Raw genomic sequence first — 24,424 nt, 5'->3', positions numbered from 1 at the left:
CCAGTCCTGACAAAACTCTACCATCTGGTGAGCAAAATATGAGACAGGCAAAATACCCTCAGACTTCAAGAAGAATATAATAATTCCAATCCAAAGAAAGCAGGTGTTGAGAGATGTGAAAATTACCGAACTATCAGTTTAATAAGTCACGGCTGCAAAATAGTAACGCAAATTCTTTACAGACGAATAGAAAAACTGGTAGAAGCCAACCTCGGGGAAGATCAGTTTGGATTCCGTAGAAATGTTGGAACACGTGAGGCAATACTGACCCTACGGCTTATCTTAGAAGCTAGATTAAGAAAAGGCAAACCTAAGTTTCTAGCACTTGTAGATTTAGAGAAAGCTTTTGACAATGTTTACTGGAATACTCTCTTTCAAATTCTGAAGGTGGCAGGGGTAAAATACAGGGAGCGAAAGGCTATTTACAATTTGTACAGAAACCAGATGGCAGTTATAAGAGTCGAGGGGCATGAAAGGGAAGCAGTGGTTGGGAAGGGAGTGAGACAGGGTTGTAGTCTCTCCCCGATGTTATTCAATCTGTGTATAGAGCAAACAGTAAAGGAAACGAAAGAAAAATTTGAAGTAAGTATTAAAATCCATGGAGAAGAAATAAAAACTTTAAGGTTCACTGATGACATTGTAATTCTGTCAGACACAGCAAAGGACTTGGAAGAGCAGTTGAATGGAATGGACAGTGTCTGGAATCGAGGATATAAGATGAACATATAGATTTAAGTGTCAGGAAGTCGTTTCTGAAAGTATTTGTATGGAGTGGAACATGGATGATAAATAGTTTGGACAAGAAGAGAATAGAAGCTTTTGAAATGTGGTGCTACAGAAGAAAGTTGAAGATTAGATGGGTAGATCACATAACTAATGAGGAGGTATTGAATAGAATTGGAGAGAAGAGGAGTTTGTGGCCCAACTTGACTAGAAGGAGCGATCGGTTGGTAGGACATGTCCTGAGGCATCAAGGGATCACCAATTTAGTATTGGAGTGCAGCGTGGAGGGTAAAAAACATAGAGGGAGACCAAGAGATGAATACACTAAGCAGATTCATAAGGATGTAGGCTGCAGTACGTACTGGGAGATGAAGCGGCTTGCACAGGATAGAGTAGCATGGAGAGCTGCATCAAACCAGTCTCAGGACTGAAGACCACAACAACAATAATTTTGTTATAGTCTGTGATTTGCAATGTTTTCTTGGTGTTATATCTTCGCTGTACGCTGTTTATGCTGTTACTTTGGATATGTGTTACTTAGTATCTGTGGTTTGTTTATTTTATCCATTTTCCTGCTTGTTGTTGTTGTCTATTAAGAAAACAAGAGAGAGAGAGAAAAAAAAGGAATGTAAGGTTTAATATTCCATTGAGACCAAGACTGTTGGGGACAAAGCACAAGTTCAAATTCGAGAAGAAAATGGACTGCACCCTTTCGAAGGAATAATCCTGGCCTACACCTTAAGTGATTTAGGGAAACTTGACAAGTTTCAAATCTAACCTTAAATCATTTCTTCTGGACAGTCCTCCTATTCCTTTGATGAATTTTTATTTGAAAACTGAAAAACTAGTTTTTAAGTATAGTTTCATGAGTGCGACAAAAAAATATGTTTAATAATTTTAACCTAATCTCATATGAAATATGTAACTAACTAAACCTACATGTGGATAACTGGACTGGGATTTGAACTGCCATCCTCCCAAATACAAGTCCAGTGTATTAAGTTATTACATTTAGTGTTCTGCACGAAGCATGACCACATTGAAGTGTACATCTCATAACTAGCCTTAAGTAAAGTTCCAGTGTAGATGTAGCTCTAACTTTATTATTCAGGAAGCAAAAAACAAATGTAGCTTTAATTGTTTACGCAATATATCTGTCACTATGAGAACAACGAAGAGTGGTGGGGAGATTGATAGAGCACTCATTAACTTCTGTCAGTCTTTTGCCAATAATCATACGGTTTGCTGTTGGAGCTGTACTGAATGCCACATGATGCCATATGATCAATCATCAAAGGTGTGTTCTGGATAGATCAAAGAAATTTGTGTTTATAAAATTGGCACATATGCAGAATATTGATTGTATGCTTGTTTTGATAGGTTCATTAAAGGTGGCTATAATTATGTGAGGCCTTTTATTAGAAATAGGTTATGAATGAAGTCGGAAGTATTAACTTTTCCACTGAAAAGACAGGTATAGTCAATACTTTGAGATAGTAAAGGATGCCCACAAGATTCAGTTTGTGACCCAATGTTTTTGCTTGTTGACATAACTCCTACTGCTGGAAAAGGTAGGATATATGAGAAAAGCCAGAGGCTGTGTTACCTGTGCAGAGGACTGACCTTACTGCTGGCAGTAGCTGGAGATTCAAAAACCAAACCAGAAGACAACTCCAGGTGCATGCTACATACATACGAAGAATGGTGTACAGAAAAAAATTCCAGATGGCTTCACCTAGTGTTTGAGGGAAAGATCTAAAAAAAAGTTAAAATTGTAAGATGCCACCTGATATCTGGTGTTGCTATTCCATGCTTTGTTTGAAGTAATAAGAGGAAACAGCAATGCCAAAACTTGAGTCAGGCCTGGAGGCATGCTAAAATATCATAATGATTATGGTGGTTGCTTGCAATAAGTGACAATCTTGGTCCTAGTCTGTCTGGCACAGATTTTTATTAGTTACAACATATTCATTACATATGGAATTAATTTCTGAGTGAACTTCACTGGTATCAATTCATGTCATTAAGATTAATTCAGTTAAAGCTGAAAAACTTAACACAATTAGAAGAATTATGACTAAAATTCATCCTGACAGATAAGTTTTTATCTTACTTTGAAATGAGGAACAACAATCAGTATGCCCATCTGCAGAGGCTTAATATGATGATTAGATTTATAACAAATATGGCCTTCGCCCATACACAGTTTCTTAAGCCACATGTATCTGACATTTACATAGTACATATTTGGAAATTGTTTGCAAAGCATGTTGCTAGCCTTACTGGTGACATAACGCCGTAACAAAATGTGATGGACCTGAATGTGGCAAGAATAGTGGTTGGTATTAATCGATGGGACCAATTGGGAAGGGTAAACAGAAAACAGGTCTGGAATCAAGATGATGCACTGGTGTGAAACAGTTCGCATCCACAATGTGCAAAAGGCTTCTTTAAAAGCAGACCAGTGAAAACGATTATACTGCCATTTGTGTTCATAGTATAAGTACTTTGCAGAAGACCCACTATAATGATTGTATGACAGTTAAGACATTAGATACCACATCATGCAGACTACACTTAGCAAATGAAAACAAATACATCTCGACCTAGAATCGAACCCTTGACCTCCTGCATGCTAACCCAGAACATTATCCACTGCACCAATTGCACAGCACTTCACACATGCTGACAGTAGTCATTACCACACATGTGACTACAGTGTTGCCAGATTGCCTATCTTTAACATTCATGTATTGTTGGAAATATGTGCAGGACTAATTCTTCACCCTGTGTGTGTGTGTGTGTGTGTGTGTGTGTGTGTGTGTGTGTGTGTGTGTGTGTGTTAACTTGTATAGAAAACCTGTGAAGGAACTTCATTACTAATATTATTTGTTTTACATGGAAGTGTTACAGTTAGTTCTACAACTCACTTAATTTTGTTCATATTGTACTCTTGAGTTGTCAAATGTACGTAATTAGTTATTTTAGTGTGGTGACCCAGTTTCTTACTGTAAGTACAGAACATGAAGAAAATAAACCTCTATATCAGAAGTAACTCAATTTGTTCTTTTGCAGAGTGACTGAATATAAGGCTGATAATCAGATGTCTATTCACACCTTAGCTATAGTGTTTGGACCATCATTAATGTGGCCAGAAGAAGAATCTCAGAACATTGCATTTGACTTTATGATGCAAAATGTTGTAATTGAATTCCTGTTGAAAGCATTCCACAACATATTTGGTGATAGTTGTAACGTAAGTGCCTGAATGTTGTTAAATGTATTTATAAAGTTGGAAAAAATACCCTACACATCTATTTTGAGATTATTATCCACTTGCATTGACTGTAAAATCCCTGTAATATAATTTTGTGCCTTATCGTTGTGATACCATTTACCTTGTTGAATCTGTGGGTAGAAAAATGTAAATAAATACAGAACCAAGTGTATAAGATTCAAAGACTTAAACAGATGCAGAGCAATTTTGGAAATAGTATTATATCTTCAGTATTAGATGTTATTGTATATACCTTGTGAATATTGTGTAAATTTATGATTGTTAATGAAAACAATATGAAATTGTTACTTATATTTATTTTCTCAACGATCAAATCCATCCCAACATCAATTAAAGATAGACCCATCCTTAATTTCTCCTTGCCTATGTCGTGCAATCACTGTTACTGAAATAAATATTTTAGGATACACACACAATACCAGGAGAAATTGTCATTATTTTCTATTTTCCTGATGATGAACCAGTAAGACAGACCTGAATGACACTGGTAAAGTAAAACTGTCAATAACCCGAAGGTGCTTTACTAGGCATGATCCTATTAGAGATGGTGTGTCACTGCTGCTGCTCCTTTTAACTGATTTACCCAGGGTAGGGGAACATACAGTTCAATATGAACTCTGATCCACAGTGCAACTCGGCATTTTCCTTGTTAACACTAGGAGGATCGCTACCGGTCATTTCGACCGGTGAAGTTTTTCTTCTTTGTTTCTAGTTTTGATTCTTAAGTTACTTCAGTACGGTGTCCTTATAGATCCATAGTGCATTATGCTTATTGTACAAATGCATTATGCTTAAAAATTTCTATTGAAAGTATATGTAATTAAATAAAAAATATCAAAGAACACATTGAAATATAAAACCAATTTAAACTTACAAATGCAAATAAACATATAATTATACAATAAAATTTTTTATCTGTATGACTTGTACTCAGTCAAAGTCCCAAACAGGTCATAAACATATATTTGATACAAAAATAAAGATATATGGACACAAATTTATACACAGAGGAGAGTTCTTCTGCTAATTTGAAAAGGAACATTCACCAGCTAACTTTTTCTCCTATTATCTCTATGTAAAGGATCCAGACATTGATTCCAGCAAGGTGTATGATGTTGAAAAACACGTGCATAGGCCACCGGCAGCAGCCAACTTGACAGTGTACAGGCGAGACATCTGGTCCAGAATATCAACTCCAAAGTAAGAGAATTGTAGAAGTTGACAGTTTCAGGGTGTTTCTTCTGTGTTTTTTCGTTACTGCAACTGACTGGTGCACTGTGATCAATAGAACAACAGTCTTCTCAGTCTTCCCTTAAGAGGAAGTAATTGTTGCGACACCAGATTTGTATAAAATACGAGTAGTACTGTACAAATATCTGGCAGTAGATTTCGCTGATGGAGGAACTTCTCTTCTGGTTTTCTTCAGTTTATCCACCGTGGCTGTGTTCTCCTGCTTCAGTAGCTCTGCAAGATGTTTGGCTGTGAAGAAATTGTCACATATTACATTACTTTCTTTCGAAGTATAAGTCTGCATGGGACATGTAATAACATGCTCAGCAACAGGTACGTTAATGGGTCTTTCACTTTGTTTATCCAAGTAAGGAGATCCATTCACCCTTTATTTACTACCGGCATTTGCTGGAAGCCAGAACTTCAAACCAAATTTTTCTGGTTTATTACTCATGTATTGCATATAGTGGCACCGAGCTTTGCATGTATAGAGCTGCTCATCTAGGGTTATAAATGCACCTGGTTTGTAGTTCTGGATACAGTTAGCTACAAATGAATTCCAGACTGGGGTAGATGCTGTGAAGCTATCTGTCTTGAGTTTTTTGGCATGAGTGTGCTTGTCATCAGATCTTAAAAACTGTATGACTTGTATTCCATAGTGCGAGGAAAAAAGTGCCGGCCCACACACTTGAGACCACAGAAGTTTTGGGGCAAATTCTTTCCTCCGTACAGTCCCCGTGCATACATTATAGCTATGGCAGCTTCTAATTGGGCAATACATATCAAGTACCCAAGTGTAATCTTGGAGTCCTTGTGGGCTCTAAATTCTGTAAAGTTTTTTATGTTCTGTAGAATATTATTGTCTTATCAACACCCCCTGCGCACTCAAGTAACTGCCTGCGACTATAAGTGTCTTAGCGTTACACGTTGACCCAGGAGTTTTTACCAACATGTTGTGATGCCCTAATCTCTCCAGGTGCATGCCCTGGTGCAATTAAAGTCCACATTGTTCCGTCAGCTGCTGTCTCTGCACTTCCAGCTTCCGGATGCTGATATGGATACATAAACAAATATTTTACAACAGACAGCCTAAAATTGTACTTCCAGGTGTCAGTATATTCTAAAATTATTCAATTATTAATCTAATGCCATGTTATAGATCACTGTTTGTGCTCACTTCTCTCCATGCAGGAAACCAGTACAGCATTTTAAATCAGAGTGTAAATAGATCAATAAATGTGTCAGAGACATAATATACTACGAGGGTGAGTCAAATGAAAACCTTAAATATTTTTTTAAAATACTATTTATTGTGCATAAGTTTTACAAAGCTGTATCACTTTTCAACATAATCTCCCCCACACTCAATGCAAGTCCTCCAGCACTTACAAAGTACATAAATTCCTTTAGAAAAAAATTCTTTTGGTAGTCCGCACAACCACTTGTGCTCTGCGTGGTGTACTACTTCATCAAAACGGAACTTCTTTCCTCCCATTGCGTCTTTGAGTGGTCCCAACATATGGAAATCATTTGGGGCAAGGTCTGGTGAATATGGTAGATGAGGAAGACACTCAAAATGCAGGCCTGTGATTGTTGCAACTGTTGTACGGGCAGTGTGGTGCGTTGCATTGTCATGTTGCAAAAGGACACCTGCTGACAGCAATCCACATCACTTTGATTTGATTACAGGCATGTAATGCTCCAAAATGACGCCTTTTTCGTCCCAAAAGGGAGTCAGCATAACCTTCCCTGCTAATGGTTCTCTTCGAAACTTCTTTGGTTTTGGTGATGAGGAATGGCGCCATTCCTTGCTTGCTCTCTTCGTTTCCGGTTGGTGGAAGTGAACCCAGGTTTCGTCCCCACTAACTATTCGTGCAAGGAAGTCATCCCCTTCTCGTTCAAAGTGCCGAGGCACCCATCTTGCAGACACTTTGTAAAACTGGAGCACATTGTGCACAATGTGGTGTGCTGACCCATGACTAACCTGTAAACATGCTGCAATGTTCTGTGGAGTCACAACTCATTGTGCCTGACCTGGACAAGGAGCACCTTCCACTGAAGTCACACCATTTGCGAACTTCCTACTCCATTCATAGACTTGCTGCTGTGACAAACATGCATCACCGTACTGAACCTTCATTCTTCAATGAATTTCAATAGGTTTCACACCTTCACTACACAAAATCCGAATAACAAGAATGCTGTTCTTCCCTGGTGCAAGTCGCAAATGGGGCGGCCATCTTTATACTGATACTGCGATGGTATGTGTGCATCTGCACTATGCTGCCACCTACAGGCCATTCTGCACGCTGTTTGTAACACACTTACCAACTTACAGGATAACAGTGCGAAATTTCGATTTGTTGTTACAAATTTAAGGTTTTCATTTGACGCACCCTCGTATGTTATCATAATCATATATATTAGGCTTAAATTCTAAAAACCAGAATAGTGTGCCAAAGCATCTAAACTGTGTGCAGAGTGGGGTGAAATCCAGGAAAAAGAGAAAGGAAGTCTTTATTGCCAACATTAGAAACCTGAATTAGCAACTGTATGACTACATGTATATACAAATAAAGTTTATGTTAGCTAGAAGTCGGCATTTTATAACTGAAGACAACTTGCATTCAGAGTCTAAATAGTTATTGCAATACATGACTCTGCCAGGTGGCACATAAACACGGGGTATGTAACAGTTAACTAATATATATATATATATATATATTGAGGAAAAGTGACAAGTAGTTTGCTAAGCAGAAGTCAGAAGTTGAACTGCTCAAGCAAAAACTGTCTGCAGCAAGAAGAAGACCTTAACTTCAAAAATCATCAGCCTTGAAATGAGGAAATACTTTCTCAAAGCCTATGTTTGGAGTGTGGCAAGTTGTTTTTGTGAAACCTGTGGAACTGAGGAAGAGAAGAAACTAAATTCTTTCAAGACTTTGTGTTATAGTTACTTGCTCAAAGTAAAGTGGACTGACACGGTTACAAAGTAAGAGGTCCTTAAAATAGTGAGTGAGAAGAAAAGCCTGTGGAAATCAGTTGTTAAAAGAAAAATGCAAGTTATTGGCCATCTACTGTGACACAAAGGACTCCTGACCAAAATAATACTGGAGTACGTTAATGGAAAGAGACCTACAGTAAGACAATGACTAAGGTACTGGACTGATGACGGGAGCAGTCTGGTCCCTTTAATCCCACAAACCACACATAGAGCCCACTCGGCTAGCCACGCCATCTAATGCGCTGCTTCCCGAGCGGGAAGGCATGCTGGTCCTCGGCAGGAACCTGTCTGGCGGATTAGTGTCGAGGTTTGGTGTGCCGGCCAGCCTGTGGATGGTTTTTAAGGCAGTTTTTGATCTACCTCAGTGAATGCAGGCTGGTTCCCTTTATTCTGCCTCAGTTAAACTATGTCAGCGATTGCTGTGCAAACACTTTCTCCACGTACGCATACACCACAATTACTCTACCACGCAAACATTTGGGGTCACACTCCTTGGTATGAGATTGGCAGGATTTATGGTGAGATGAAGTACATGAAAAGTTCCAGAAAGGGACCATGACTGCGGAAGAGAACCAGGCAGAAATAGTTTTCCTGAAGTTGAAGGACAGTGGTGATATGCTTTTACTCTCCATCAAGTTAGGAGATTAAATGGTGCAGGTGAGGATGAAGGGCTTAATGGTAACCAAACCTGTGGCTATAATCAATTACAATAAAATAAACACTCATGTTGATTCTCTGATCAAATGTGCTCATATAGTTCACCTTTACAAAATTGTTTCACTGCACATGTATACTGAAGCTGACATTAGCTGCCCAATAGTGTGTGCTTTTTCTAAATTTATTGGTGGATTAGTATTGGGTTTACATGCTCAACATCAGTGGAATCTGCATTACAGAAGACACATAGGCTTGTCTCTAGTGTGTATTACTTTGTGTGTTTGCTATTTTTTTCATATATAATAATTTCACTTGCCTTATATTGTATATCATGGTTTCTTAGTACATGCTAAACACATTTGCTGATAATATTCATATAATTGTGTAATTATATGATTGTCATAATTAGCATATTAATGTGTAGATTTCAATGGCAGAGTACTATACATTCAAATATTATGGATGAGTTGTTTAGATAATAGATTACACAGTATAATTTCATTTCTAATAAGAATTATCTGTGTCAATAAAGTACAGAGGAATATACAGGGTGGTCCATTGATTGTGACTGGGCCAAATATCTCACGAAATAAGCGTCAAACCAAAAAACTACAAAGAACGAAACTTGTCTAGCTTGAAGGGGGAACCAGATGGCACTATGGTTGGCCCACTAGATGGTGCTGCCATAGGTCAAACGGATATCAACTGCTTTTTTTAAAAATAGGAACCCCCATTTTTTATTACATATTTGTGTAGTACATAAAGAAATACGAATGTTTTAGTTGGACCACTTTTTTCGCTTTCTGATAGATGGCGCTGTAATAGTCACAAACATATGGTTCACAATTTTAGATGAACAGTTGCTAAAAGGTAGGTTTTTTAAATTAAAATACAGAACGTAGGTATGTTTGAACATTTTATTTCAGTTGTTCCAATATGATACATGTACCTTTGTGAACTTATTATTTCTGAGAACGCATGCTGTTACTGTGTGATTACCTGTAAATACCACATTAATTCATTTGGCAATACGTGTAACAACATTCCTCTCAACAGCGAGTAGTTCACCTACCGTAATGTTCGCACATGCACTGACAATGCGCTGATGCATGTTGTCAGGTGTTGTCGGTGGATCACGGTAGCAAATATCCTTTAACTTTACCCACAGAAAGAAATCTGGGGACATCAGATGTGGTGAACGTGCGGGCCATGGTATGGTGTTCGGCGACCAATCCACCTGTCATGAAATATGCTATTCAATACCGCTTCAACCGCACACGAGCTATGTGCCGGACATCCATCATGTTGGAAGTACATCGCCATTCTGTCATGCAGTGAAACATCTTGTAGTAACATCGGTACAACAATATGTAGGAAATCAGCATACATTGCACCATTTAGATTCGCATAGATAAAATGGGAACCAATTATCCTTCCTCCCATAATGCCGCACCAAACATTAACCTGCCAAGATTGCTGATGTTCCACTTGTCGCAGCCAGTGTGGATTTTTCGTTGCCCAATAGTGCATATTATGCTGGTTTATGTTACCGCTGTTGGTGAATGATGCTTCGTCGCTAAATAGAATGCATGTAAAAAATCTGTAATCGTCCTGTAATTTCTCTTGTGCCCAGTGGCAGAACTGTATACAATGTTCAAAGTCATCGCCATGCAATTCCTGGTGCATAGAAATATGGTACGGGTGCAATTGATATTGATGTAGCATTCTCAACACTGACGTTTTTGAGATTCCCTGGATTAGCCGCGACAGCAGCTAAAACACCTACTTGGGCATCATCATTTGTTGCTGGTTGTAGTTGACGTTTCACATGTGGCTGAACACTTCCTGTTTCCTTAAATAATGTAACTATGAGGTGAACAGTCCGGACACTTGGATGATGTCATCCAGGATACCAAGCATCATACATAGCACACACCCGTTGGGCAATTTGATCACAATAGCCATACATCAACACGATATCGACATTTTCTGCAATTGGTAAACGGCCCACTTTAACACAGGTAATGTATCACGAAGCAAATACTGTCCACACTGGCGGAATGTTACGTGATACCACATACTTACATGTTTTTGACTATTACAGCGCCATCTATCACAAAGCAAAAAAAGTGGTCCAACTAAAACATTCGTATTTCTTTCATACTACACGAATATGTAATAAAAAATGGGGGTTCCTATTTTTAAAAAATGCAGTTGATATCCGTTTGACCTATGGCAGCGCCATCGAGCGGGCCAACCATAGCGCCATCTGGTTTCCCCCTTCAAGCTAGACGAGTTTCGTTCTTTTTAGTTTTTTCATGAGATATTTGGCCCAGTCACTATCAATGGACTACCTTGTATGTCATGACTAAAGGTTTACAAGAAAACTTAATTGGTTACCTTTTGTTCACAGTGCACTGGACATCCACTTTATTATGGATCATGTTCTGGTGTGTAACAAATTGTTAGTGTAGGGGCAGCAATGACAGTAGTCAATCAAGTAATACACTATTATTTGCAATGAATTATTTTATAAATAAATGTGTAAATTATTCATGACAATGTCCAGGAAACACTGCATTCTGTGGTATCATTACGAGATTTAGGATCTTCTTCAAAGTGCCATTTCAAATGCAAATGGTACACTCCAAGGTGTTTTATTCCTTTTTTGACAAACAGGTGTAACAGAAAAACACACAACATGTCACATATGAAAGCTTATTTTATTTTCTAATTAATTTATTTCAATTACATTCACTTGAAGTTCTGTTTCATAACGGGTGTGTGAGCATTACCGGGTCGTTTTATTGATTTGCATATCACACAGTTTCCCTGAAAATTAAAACAGTATGAATAACATACAATAATAAGCTAGTCTAAACCAATTAATGTTAAACAAGAAAGAAGGTTGGTTTGAACCCCGCAGTGCTTTACAAGGCATTGTCCTGTTGGACATGGTATACCCTTGCCTTCCTTCAACCTTACCTTATGTAGCCAGTTTGGGGGGGGAGGGGGTTGGTCCACAGTGTAATGTGGCTTGTGGATCACAGTGCAACTCTGCATTTTTCACATTGACAAATGTTACCAGAAGCGAAGTAAGTGATATGTGACAGATAAAAATCCTAGGAATGACTGTGGATTGAACCTAAGAGTTTTGGATCTGTAGTATGGCACTGAATAACTGAGCCATTACCATTCATATTTTGCATGTGCCCTAAGAGAAAATAAAACCTGTTATCAGGTAATCATTTAGGAATTACTTCTTACAAGCTTTGTAAAGTCATGGACAGAAAATTTTTCACCAACACGTATGTTGATAAAAATTGCTCTACAGATGGACTTCTTACCTATAAATCATTGAATGCACAGAATTCTGATTGAGTATCCAGTCCATTGTAACCAGCATAAATGAAAACTCTGGCATCCGAGTCCTCTGTCTCCTTAAGAGGCAGAATTGCAAAGGGCACATAAAGAAGAGTATATATCTATTTTATAACTAATAGTGGTGTTGATAATTATATGATGATCTGGAAGGCCAAAATTATTATCCATAAACCATTACATAAGCAGTTTCTTCAAAACATATTATGTCCATTTCATTGTGTTGTTGTAGTTGTAGTTATAACTCACTGAAACTAATGACAAAGTAGGATCAACTGATTCAGCAATGATATCATATTAGTAAGGGAGACGCTACTCAAGACCAGTATTTCCCAGGCACGGAGTACACACTTCCAGAGGTGTTATTTTTCATGGGAAGTGATGTGATCCACCTTTGTACAGTTCACAGCAGCAGCTTTTCAGTTTTAGAATGCCGGATAAGGATTTATGTAGAATCATAACCATGGACACTACGACTGCATCCAGTTCTTGCTGAATATATATTTAATTATAATCACTATGGAATGACTGGGTATAAGCGCTGCCTTAAACTGTATAGTCAAGTTGAAATAAGATTCTTGTCTTCTTATTTGCAAGTAGAGACCAATGAATCCAGCCATAAATAATTTTCTCTCTGCTTATAAAGTAATATTTTAAAATTTTTATTGTACAGATATGAATTGTAATGCACACTATACCATCAGATATTCATGTCATAAGCATTCAGCAACTACACTATGACCATGTGGTCGTATGTATGTGATTATGAGTAATTAATTATATTGAACTAAATTAACAAAATATTTTCTGCTATATAATGATGATATTTTGAGATTATTTTGAAATCTTACCACAGAATCTAATGTGGGCAAGCACTCTTCATGGAAAAGATGTTTGCAGAAGAACACAATGATGTTAGTTGCATGACTTATATCTGAAAATAATATAAAGCGTAATGATGTTGAAAATAAATTTTAGCTAAAGAATGTTTTCATTTATATTTCTGCTATTGAAAAAATGACCATTAATGTACAACAAAGTGAAAAAGGATAACACTGACTGTCAGTTGTAAAACAGCATCTATTACCTCTGACAATAATTTTTCCATGACAAGCACCACACACCTGTTCATCTGTAAAGGAAATAAGAAACAGTAAAACTCTTGATCAATTTAACATGCTTTCAAGGAAAATTATGCAAATACTTTACCATCTACACTGATGCCTTTGTCCTGACTCCTGACCAGTTTCTTGTGGAGACTGAAGTAATCTGAAACTATTATTTTCTTACATCCCTCCTGTACAGATACCTATGGACAGATAATTTTTTGGAAATGTTAGAAGTTAGCACAGCATACTGCTGAAATACAGATTTCTGTTTTTCCCCAAACATATAAAAATAAAATAAACGATCTTGTATCTGGCACCTTTTGTAGGTGTGAACAATAAAATTAATAACAAATTACTAAACTCATTATAACATTCAATTCAAAATTATAAAACCATCAACAAAATTCTTTGCAAATATTTTCTTTTTATGGTTATTTCAAAATCATCATAGAATCTCCCCTACCCTGATAAATAAGACATTCCTGCTTCTTGCAATATTATCTGAGTTGTCTACATAATCTTTTGACCTCTTTTACAGCACACAGTGCTATTTTTCTCACAGACTACTTCATTTCTACTGGCCCTCTGCTCTACTGAAAGATTTTTCATCCTGTCTTACAATATGCAGGGTGTTTCAAAACGAGTACATTGGTTTTAATGCTTTGTAGAATTTATTATATTCATGTTACAATTATAAATAATACATCAAATGAAAGAGCAACTCAAACAGTTTTGTTTGTAAAGCTGTTACAAGCTCTAAATTCTACAGACCATGGTTTACAAGCCATCTTTACAACAAAAAAATACCGCTGGATGATGATGATGAAGATTTTCTGTATCATGTCGCCTTCAGTGATGAATCGACATTTCACGCAAGTGGAAATGTGAACACCTAGAAACTTTCTCTAAGTCATCATGCATTTTCCTGCAGTCACTCAATGATGACTCCTTCCTGCACACCACAGCATCATCAGCAAACAGCCCAGATTCTTGCGCAACTGATCTGTCAAATCATTTATGAAATCAGGGCCCCTATTGAAGCATATAGACAGTGCATGGTGGAGTGTCCTTGTACCATTGCTAATCAGTTGCTTTTGTGTTCCTCTTGCAAACGAAACAAATGAAAAATTACTGTCTTCAAGCCTCCATATGAGCATACACTGGTGGCAGTAGAATCATCCTACAGCTAGCATCATATGCCATTTCTTTAAATTTTCTCAACATGTTTTGTGAAAAGAAAATCTTTTTTATTCCAAGGATTCCAAGCATCTCCAAAATACATGTTGGTCAGACATACTGGTAACATAAGAGCAGTCCTATCACATTTCCCTGGGCACTCCTGACAATATCCTTGCCTCTGACGAATACTCGCCATTGAGGACAACATACTGGCCTTTATTACTTAAGAAGTCTTCGAGTCACTTACCTATGTGGGAACCTAATATATATTCTCGTATCTTCATTAACGGTTAGCAGTGCAGCAGCACCATGTCACATGCTTTCTGGAAATGTAGGAATATGGAATCTGCCTGTTGCCTTTCATTCATGCCCACAGGATATCATGTGAGAAAAGGACAAGAACGATGCTTTCTAAATCCGCACAGATTTGTGGTCAGAAGATCTTCTGTCTCAAGGAAATTTATTATATTCAACCCCTCATAATATGTTCAAGAATTCTGCAGCAAACCGATGTTTAGGGTATTGGTCTGTAATTTTGGGCGTCAGTTTTTCTACTCTTCTTATACACAGGAGTCACCTGTGCTTTTTTACTGTTGCTTGGTATTTTGCTGAATGAGAGATTCGAGATAAATGCAATAAGTGAGGCTACAGTGCTGCAGAGTACTCTTAAACGGAATTGGGATTCCATCCAGGTCTGGCAACATTTGTTTTCAAATCTTTCCATTGTTTCTCTACCTCAGGGATTCCTATTAGTATGACCTCCATATGGGAGTCTATGTGACATTTAAATAATGCTGTGTTGATATTATCCTCCGACGCGAATGATTTCTTAAGTTGGTAGATACAGTTATTAGATACAGTTATTGCATAGTAAAATTATGGTACATTGTAATTTCTGCTCCTCTATAATTCCATGCAATTTATTGTGCAAAGAAATATGCATGTAAGCATTGAGAAAGGCAGGTGCTCTGGTAAATGACTAGTTTGCAAATTAAGATTTAACCTTGCAACAGTGACATTGTGAATCTTGTCGCAGCTTGCTCTCTGAGGGCTGTGCTACATTTGGTGCCATGGGTGACACACTCTCCACGGCCTGCACCGCAGCATCCATGGGAATATGTCGATGTTGAATTCACAGTACCTCTCCTCAATTCTTACTAGTTATTGGTTGCTGATGCTTTCTCTAAATTTCCATATGTTATCCATTGTCCTTCCACATCAGCTGTGGCTTCAGATCAGGCACTCTCAAAAATTTTTGCTATTGAAGGATTACTTATACATTTGTGATGGATAATGGTCCACAGTTTGTGTCTCAGCCTTTGCACAATTTCTGCACCTATAAAGACATTTGCCACATAATGACTGTTCCTTTCCATCCCCAATCTAATGGCATGGGAGAATGACTCATCCATACATTCAAGGTTCAAATGAAGAAGTATGTTACTGACTCTTCCACGGGTGACATCTTGATGCAGTTCTTAAGTTCCTACAAGTTTATGCCACTGGGGGATTGGAGTCCAACTGAGATGGTTCATGGTTACCAGCCATATATCCTCCTGCAACTGCTTGTGCCACCCTGGCCTGTTGGCATGGCCCTTGTCATAGCTCAATCCTGGCTCTGCGGTCTGGGCTTGGTGGTTTGGCCGCCAGCTGAAGTGGATTCTGTGACTGTGATCAGCTGTGTCCTTGTACAACGGCAAGGGTCGCACGTCTGCCACTTGTTGTGGCCTCGTGGGGTGTCCCTGCTGCAGAGGCAGACCTGCCCTCATTGCGAATATCATTGTCTCCTGCCTCCCTTCCGGAGTCCAGTGCCACAACGCATGATGCCAGCCTGTCTGATAATGCTTTGCTGCCACCTGCACTTCTGCTGCCATCTGGACCGATGCTGTTGGGTCCTTCACCCCAGATGTTGCCAGTGCCCCTCCTCGGTGGCTAGTACTTTCATCATTGGTGCAATTCCACCACATCGCGGGCACAGACTTTGAGATGCTGCCAGTACCCTTACCACCGGTCCTCCCTTATGGTACTCTGTGTGTGTGTGTGTGTGTGTGTGTGTGTGTGTGTGTGTGTGTGTGTGTGTGTGTAGGGAGGGGGGGGGGGGGGGGAGTGGGAGCAGCCACCATGCACGTCTGTGGCTACGCCGCTTCCTCCCCTACTCACCAGTCCTACCATGGAATCTCCATCTCCCGCCCATGGACGTGTCATCAGTCACCCCGATGCCTGCATCAGAGGCGGCACCCTTTCCCCAAATGGGAAGGGGCGCTATAACCCTGTACATCCTTCCTGGCCATCGGCGAGCTACACTCAAATACTCCACCAAGCATCTGCATGGGCTGGCTACCGGAGACCATCTGCAACTTGTGCACAAGGCACAGCACAGTGCCGGCCATGCCGTTTATCGGAGCTCTCCTCTATATAAGGACAGCGAGGCAGGGGCCTGTTTGCAGATCATGTTCTACTGCTTTGTTCTAAAGCTTATTGTTCAGTTTCTATGTTTGTCATTTACCTGAATGTGGATCAATAAACTCTTATTCTTAGTGGCCACACTATTGGTTGTGTCTAGCATTACGACATCGTGAATGCTATAGACCATGATAAAATAAACTGTGGGCTGTTTCTATACATATCTAAGCCCTTGGATGTGATCAATCATGATCTTCTGCTTAGCAAATTATACAAATACAGTATTCATGGAGTTGCCTACAACTGGTTTAAGTTGTACCTTCCCAGTAGGCAAGAGATGGCAGAAATATGCCATGAAAATGAAAGTTGCTTTTCAGGATTCAGAAGAATTAGTTATGGTGTACCTCAAGATTCCGTGTCAGGTCGTCTGTTTCTGTTGATTTTTATTAATGATTGACCAACCACTTGTCAGCAGCAGAGCTGATGTTCTTTGCAGATTATACTAGCATTTTTATAAGAGGACATAATGAAACCAATTTACAGAGAAGGTCTCAGTGAGAACACAAGAAGCAGGAAGATGGTTTAGACACAATTGCATTGTGGTAAATGAGAAGAAAATGGGATGTGTGAGCTTTAGTGAGATGAGAGCAAAAGGAAGGAGCAATATACACCCACAATTAGGGGACTGTAGCATTGAACAAACATTATAATCGAAATTTTTAGGAGTTTGTGATCATTTAAAATGAGAAAAATGTGTTTAACTACTGAACAAAAGGTTGGGTACACACTGTTACATCTTCAGAATGCTTAGGATATGCTGTTGCATAGCAAACAAAACTACATAAATATGCACAGCCTGTGAAAATGCAAGTTTCACAAAATAATTATTTTAATTTCAGAGATAAGCAATAAGATTAATGAAAGGGGTTACCAGTAGGGAATCATGTGTAAACAATTTTTGAATAATTAAAAATTCTGACTCTTCCAGGCTTTTACATATATGAATGTGTGTGTGTAACCTGACATTGTACAGTAAGTGTTCAGTATTAAACGACCAAATTCGTAATTATAAAATTAGAAGTTGGAATGACTTCCATACATAAGTACATGTTGAGGAACTTTATAAGAAAAATGAGTGGTTCCTGTTTTACTTGGAAAAACAAGACACAGAAGGTAGAGTTAGTTCACACAACTATGGATGATAATTTTTTAGTAAAACAATTGTGAGATAGAACCATATAAACACAAGTGTTCCTCGGGGTAGAGTATTGGGTCCAACTGTATGTGTGTCTATATATACTGACTTTCCAGACAATACAAAATATGCTGATTATAGCAACATCATAGTCACTGATAAACCACCAGAACTCCTATTTGAGAAAGCTAATGAAACTCTCAAGGATGTCTACAAATGGGCAGTATGGAATAAATGAACACTAAACATAGAGAAAACAAACAGCATTCTCTTCAGCATAAAGAGTGAACACAATTCTGTACATCAGACATAGGTGATAACTTCATGGATTGTTTATCAAATAGCAAGATTTTAGGTATGAATATTAACTGTAAATTAACATGGAATGAACACACAAATACGTTGGCAAGAAGAATGTCATCATCATGTTTTGCTCTTAGGGTTTTAGCATCAGTTTATAACGGCTAATGTCTTGTAGTGACATTATTCTTATGAACAATCAATTCTTAGTTATGGGATTCTTTTCTGAGGACTGAAGGCACAAAACTTGAACACAGTTTTTAAACGGCAGAAAAGAGACATATGAATAACAACTACTAGTAGTAATCAGGATCATTGTAAAGAACTGTTTAAAGAACTTGGTATCCTTACTGCATCAAGTGAGAACATCTACCAATCTGTTGCAAACATCAGGGAAAACATGACTTATTTCACTAACAGTTCTATACATATTCATGGAACAATAGTCAGTTTGGACTTACATTTACCAAGGAAAAAAAAAAAACCTCAAAACAGCACTTTCTGTAAGGGAATAAAATTGTATAATAAATTACCCAAGCAGATGAAAAAGATTACTAAAATACATCTGCTAAAATGTTCTTCATTAGTAATATGCACTACACAATCAAAGATTATGTAGACTCACAGCAGCAGTTAGTAATGAAATAAGTACACATCTTGTCACATTACACTACTGTAATGCTTTTATTAGATGATCATGTGCCACAATCTATAGTGCATGACAGTAATGTCTTGGCATTGTCCTGAGTTTAACACCTCACTCATCACAATGGGGTGCTGGCTTAGTTTCCCAGGTAGACTGGGAGGGAGGCCACAGGGATGTTCATGGGGTCTGGTAGCATGTCTGTCGTCCTGTAGTCAGTTGTCTGGACGGACTGACAGGAGCGCAAGAGGCTCAAGCAGCATGTTTGTAGACCTGGAGACACCAGTGAGTGTCCATAGTGTGTGTAGTGACAGTGTACAGAGATGCGAAGAAACACTGCAAAACCATTTGTGTATTACAATTTATCTTGTCCAAATTCTGTATGAACAAAAGAATATTATACAACAGGGACCAATTGAATGAGATAGTGGTGTTGTTAAGACACTGACCCAACATTTGGGAGGATGGAGTTTTTTCTCCATCCAGCTCCATTTTGCTTTAGGTTTCCCATGGTTTTCCTAAATCATTTCACACAAACGTGGGAGTGGTTCCTTTATGTAGGGCACAGCCGACCACCTCTCCTATCCTCATAAAGCATACTTATATTTTCTATGTGTGTGTGTATTTTTTGAGGCATTTATTTTCATTGTGTTTTGATGACAAATCCTATATCATTGTAAGATGATACTTGGATGAATTATTTAAAGAAAAACATCTCATAACATCACATATTCTGCTGTAGAGTGAAAGAATCACTCTGGAAATAGGGAGGAAACAGGAATTGGTCTGGACATGTGGGGGGGGGGGGGGGGGGGGTGGCGGCAAAGGAGGGGCAGGTGAGGAGGAAGGAAAACAAAATGAAGGAAAAGGCATCAGAGAAAGTGACAGGTTACAGGTACCACATTAGTAAGCAGTGTGCCAGTATCAGTGCAGAGATGATAGAAGTAGCACAGAGAACATAAGGATGTACAAAGAGGGTAACACCTAATGAAATGTGGAAGTATTAATTCAATTAAAAATAATAAACAAAAAATGGTAAAAAAGGGAAGGAGAGCAATGTGGGGTGAAGGGTCAGATGCAGAGCAACTGGGTGCTGGACATCACCAATGTGCACAAATCTTCTATGCTTATTCATACAGTCTGCCACTCTGGAGATGGCCATCCCAATATCAAGTGCCAAGCAGTTAACAAGTCAGTTGGTAAATAACTTGGGGAGTTTCACATGTTGCCCTGCCTGCAGGTGGACTGTAGTATGGAACAGTGGGTGGGTACATGAAACAGCTGGAGTAGAGATTGTGGCCTGGGAGTGTCACATAGCTTGACAAGGAAGTTGCAAAGGTTAGGAAGGCGACAGAAGATGACAGTAGGTGACATGAACAGAGTACTGGGGAGAGGTGTTCTCATTTCAGGGACTGTCTTGGGAAAGTTGTAGATCTTGTGAAGTAATCTATAGAGGTATTTAAGGCCCGAGTGCTACTGCAAAACAAGGAGGGTGCTCCTGACTCTTTTGGAAGTAGGAACAATGCCAGTCAGAGAAGACTGTCACAGAAATCTGTTTCTGGACAAAGTCATTGACTTTGTTGTAAGAGAGAAAAATCATGGAAAAAGATTATCAGTGCAGGCTTTGAGGGATATGGATACCATTTACCATGGATACGTATGCTGTAGGGAAGGAATCAGATTGTAAAGCACGTCTGCTGCTGGCATGACCCCATGTTCAGTGTGGATAACATCAGGCATAAAGGGATGTAAGTGGTTATCAATCAATGATACTGACACAGACCACAACTTTCATGGTGGTTTCTACGAAAATCTGGGTTGTAGGGAGGTCCAGGTGACTGTCCTTCACAGTATAATAATGCCACCACAAGCCTGTGTCTCTTCTTTATTGCACATATGTTGCAAAGGCATTCTCCCGTGATCTCGTTTATGAAATTATTTCCCAAGAGTCACAAATCTCCAGTAACACTGCTGATTTACCTCCAAAACTGGACAATTTTAATCAATCTCATGAAATGCCAGGTTATAAAAGTGCACTGTGTAGAGGGAGGAGGGGAAGTTAATCTTATTCATTGAAGTCCATCAAACTAGAGAAACATCAGTGGGGATGGAATGAGTCAAGAGGAAATAAACAGACGTACGCAACACTACATACAAAAATGTATCATTAAGACATGCAAGAGGGAATGTGTCAGGAAGAGGTAATGCCATAGATAGAGGAAATGGCTATGAAACATGCAATGTTTCATATAACCACTGAAACTATTCTCTTTCAGAATGCTGCTGTTTAAGTGTATTACAAGTACAGACGCAAATAAGTTTTCATGGTACACCATCTGTTTCCTACACACCATCTTCATTAATAAAGGTTTCATCTTTATCACTGTGTTTTTTAAACATATCACAACCTCCTCCTACTAACCACAGAGGAATTATAAAATACTTGCAAGAACTATAAAATAGGCAAAGCATCAACTAAGCATATGGTAGCAGACTTCCTCCTCCCTTTTTCTGAGAGTAATTTCATAGAAATTTGAGGTGAACTTTGTCTACTCATTTAATGTAGTTTGTGAAATGTTTTGCTAATTTGTAATTCAGTTTGACAACACAGATATATAAGAGTGAAATGATAACAAAGAAGAAAGACACAACATAAGGAGAAGCAGCATTAATATGTAGAAAATAAAAACGTTGGAGTAAAGTGTGCCTAGAAGTAGCACTGAAATTAATTTAAAGACAATACCCCACAAAAAATCATTGTATCTGACAAAGGAGGAAACAATACCAAAGACAGAATACAATCACATGAGAGAAATTTCAATATAAATGAACTCTTTTTACCAAGCACACTTTGTACATTAAAAAAAAAAAAGAAAAGAAAAGAAAAGCTTATATTCTACAACAAGAAAACTTTTATTCATGTATATTCATGTATCCATTACATGTTTTAATGGAAACAAGAGTACCGTAATAGACAAATAATGAAGCAAATGCAAATTTAGACTTTTTCAGTGAATCTTGATGATGAAATCTTCTGAGGTTATCATCCGAGCCAAGGTGTTGTTTTGCGGCAATGTTTGAACAAGTTTCTTCTTGTCATCTTCAGGTGAAATGTTGGGCTCGTGTCCGGTCTGGTTCTTTATATTCTTTATAGCTGCTGGACCGCCTTGAGTCCACTGACATCTCAAGAAGACTTCATCATTGAGATTCACTGAGAAAGTATCCCCTATGGGGAGGAGATACAGCACAGCTTGAAGATGCTGCAGAAACTTTGTAACAAGAAGGCAAACCTGCTCAGCAGACTAGCCTTCCTGCAACAATGTCGGGACAAGGAAGTACTGCTACAGTTCACTCGTGTGACATTCCACCACCACAACAAGGACACAACACATTTTACAGCATGCTAGCTCGGCCTTGGTGCATGAATGCATATGCATCACAAGGTTTGAACTAGACAAAACAGGTCACACTTTACCTGTATGCCACTTGGAACTGGCACCCAAACTCTCACCTTGCTCATGGGAGTGGGTAGATGGTAACACATTCGCAACCAGTGAACTCTGCAAATGCAAAGCCACTGTAAATGTCGAGTGACTAGTGCCTCCCATCGGGAAGATCTTTTGCCAGGTGCAAGTCTTTAGATTTGACGCCACTTCGGTGACTTGCACGTCGATGGGGATGAAATGATGATGATTAGGACAACACAACACTCAGTCCCTGAGCAGAGAAAATCTCCAAACCAGCCGGGAATTGAACCTGGGCCCTTAGGAATGATATTCTGTCACGCTGACCACTCAGGTACTGGGGGCAGACAAAGCCACTGTGAAACAAGACAAGTTCCACCAACTGCTGGTGGCACAAGTGCAGAACATCGAAACAAAGATTTCAAGGACCATTATCAATTTAAGTGGAAAGGAACTGGATGAGGCAACAACATCAGCGCTGTCAAAAGGATTAAATTTTGCACCAGTTCCAGCCACACTACCTAAACGGGAGGTCATTAGTAGTGTCAAGCAGGCCATCGGATGGCTTCTCTCTGACACGGCCAAAGAGGTCAGAAGGGAGACTTGCAGGGTCTTAGAAAATGTAAAAACGCCAAAAACCAACATTTCCACAGCTGAACGCAGGGCGATATGTGACCTACGAGAAGACGAAGATATGGTCGTCCTAGTGGCAGACAAAGGAAATGCGACGGTACTGCTAACAAGATCCAGCTTACAACCAAGTGAACAAGGAACCTACATCAGGGGTGATGAGGAAGACAGTCTCATTGCAAACGAAATCGGGAATGGACAAGGGTATGGTTAGAAGGATGTACCCCACAGCACCAATACCACCACACTTGTACAGACTTCTGGAGATACACAAGAAGAGAGTTTCACTATGTTGAATAGTGGAGACCAACTTAGGAAATAGCCAAACACCATGCAGCTACTGAAGCCCCTTGTGGGTCATTGTCCTCATCCTGTCAAAAACTCAATGGAGTTTGTGAAGATACTATGATGGATGGTCTGGAGAAAGATGACATCCTGGCCAGCTTTGATGTCATGACCCTCTTCACATGGGTACCTCTCGAGGACTCGGCATTACTAAGAGGCCACCTCAATGAAGACACATTGGAACTGTTACCCATGCACTCACTACCACATACTTCCAATGTGGTGATAAATTCTACCAACAGATAGACGGAGTGACCATGGGTTCCCCCTTGGTACCATGTATCACAAATCTATACATGGAACACTTCAAAGAAATGGCTGTTGAAATGGCGCGCCTGAAACTAAAGGTGTTCTACTGGTATGTGGATGACATGTTTGTGACTGGGCTGAATGGCAAAAAAATCTACAAGAACTTCTTAACCACCTCAATGGCATACATGACAATATTAAATTCCCTAAGGAGGTGGAAGAAAATGAATGTTTGCCTTCCCTCAATATCATGATAAATAAGGAGACTGATGGCACATTAGGTAATTCTGTTTACAGGTAGAAGACACACACCTACTATACCTTAACACCAGTAGCTCCAACCATCCAGCACAACGCAAATCCATGCCGCCACCTTTGTACCCAGAGCACGAGACATATGCGACAAGGCAAGTCTACCTGCCGAACTGCAGTGCTTGAGAAAAAGCTTCCGCAAAAACAGCTTTTCTGAGATGCAGATAAGACACACTTTCCAATTGAGCAAGAAGAGGAGAGAAGACGTACATGAAGAAGGTACTAAGCTCTTGGTGTTCCTTCCATATGCTGGGCCACCCATGGCAAAGACAGTCAGGATATTAGAAAAGAGCAACATTAAAACC

The 24,424-nt window shown here is 39.1% G+C and overlaps 2 protein-coding genes across 3 annotated transcripts in view; one reads left to right on the top strand and one right to left on the bottom strand.

The window, feature by feature from the left end:
• The window catches only part of LOC126470130 (rho GTPase-activating protein 12-like), a 232,867-nt gene extending 228,591 nt beyond the window's left edge, over positions 1 to 4,276 (top strand). Inside the window, exon 14 of the mRNA XM_050097745.1 lies at positions 3,799 to 4,276. Within this exon, the coding sequence (XP_049953702.1) occupies positions 3,799 to 3,991 (193 nt within the window). The 3' untranslated portion in view covers positions 3,992 to 4,276. The remainder of the gene's footprint in view (positions 1 to 3,798) is intronic.
• Positions 4,277 to 5,047: 771 nt separating this feature from the next.
• LOC126470131 (vacuolar protein sorting-associated protein 41 homolog) overlaps positions 5,048 to 24,424 on the bottom strand; it is a 153,736-nt gene continuing 134,359 nt past the window's right edge. Inside the window, exons 16-19 of one of the 2 annotated variants that reach the window (XM_050097747.1) lie at positions 13,500 to 13,599; positions 13,378 to 13,422; positions 13,142 to 13,224; positions 5,048 to 5,500 (exon numbers count right to left, since the gene is read on the bottom strand). In XM_050097747.1, coding sequence (XP_049953704.1) covers positions 5,477 to 5,500; positions 13,142 to 13,224; positions 13,378 to 13,422; positions 13,500 to 13,599 — 252 coding nt within the window. In that variant the 3' untranslated portion in view covers positions 5,048 to 5,476. Of the gene's footprint in view, positions 5,501 to 11,613; positions 11,742 to 13,141; positions 13,225 to 13,377; positions 13,423 to 13,499; positions 13,600 to 24,424 lie in introns of those variants that run through there. The other variant, XM_050097746.1, reaches the window with a different exon arrangement.

Source organism: Schistocerca serialis, chromosome 3 (assembly GCF_023864345.2).
Source record: "Schistocerca serialis cubense isolate TAMUIC-IGC-003099 chromosome 3, iqSchSeri2.2, whole genome shotgun sequence".
Lineage (NCBI taxonomy): Eukaryota > Metazoa > Arthropoda > Insecta > Orthoptera > Acrididae > Schistocerca > Schistocerca serialis.
Note: the sequence above shows the minus strand (reverse complement) of the source record. Positions and strands in the feature narration are given on the sequence as shown.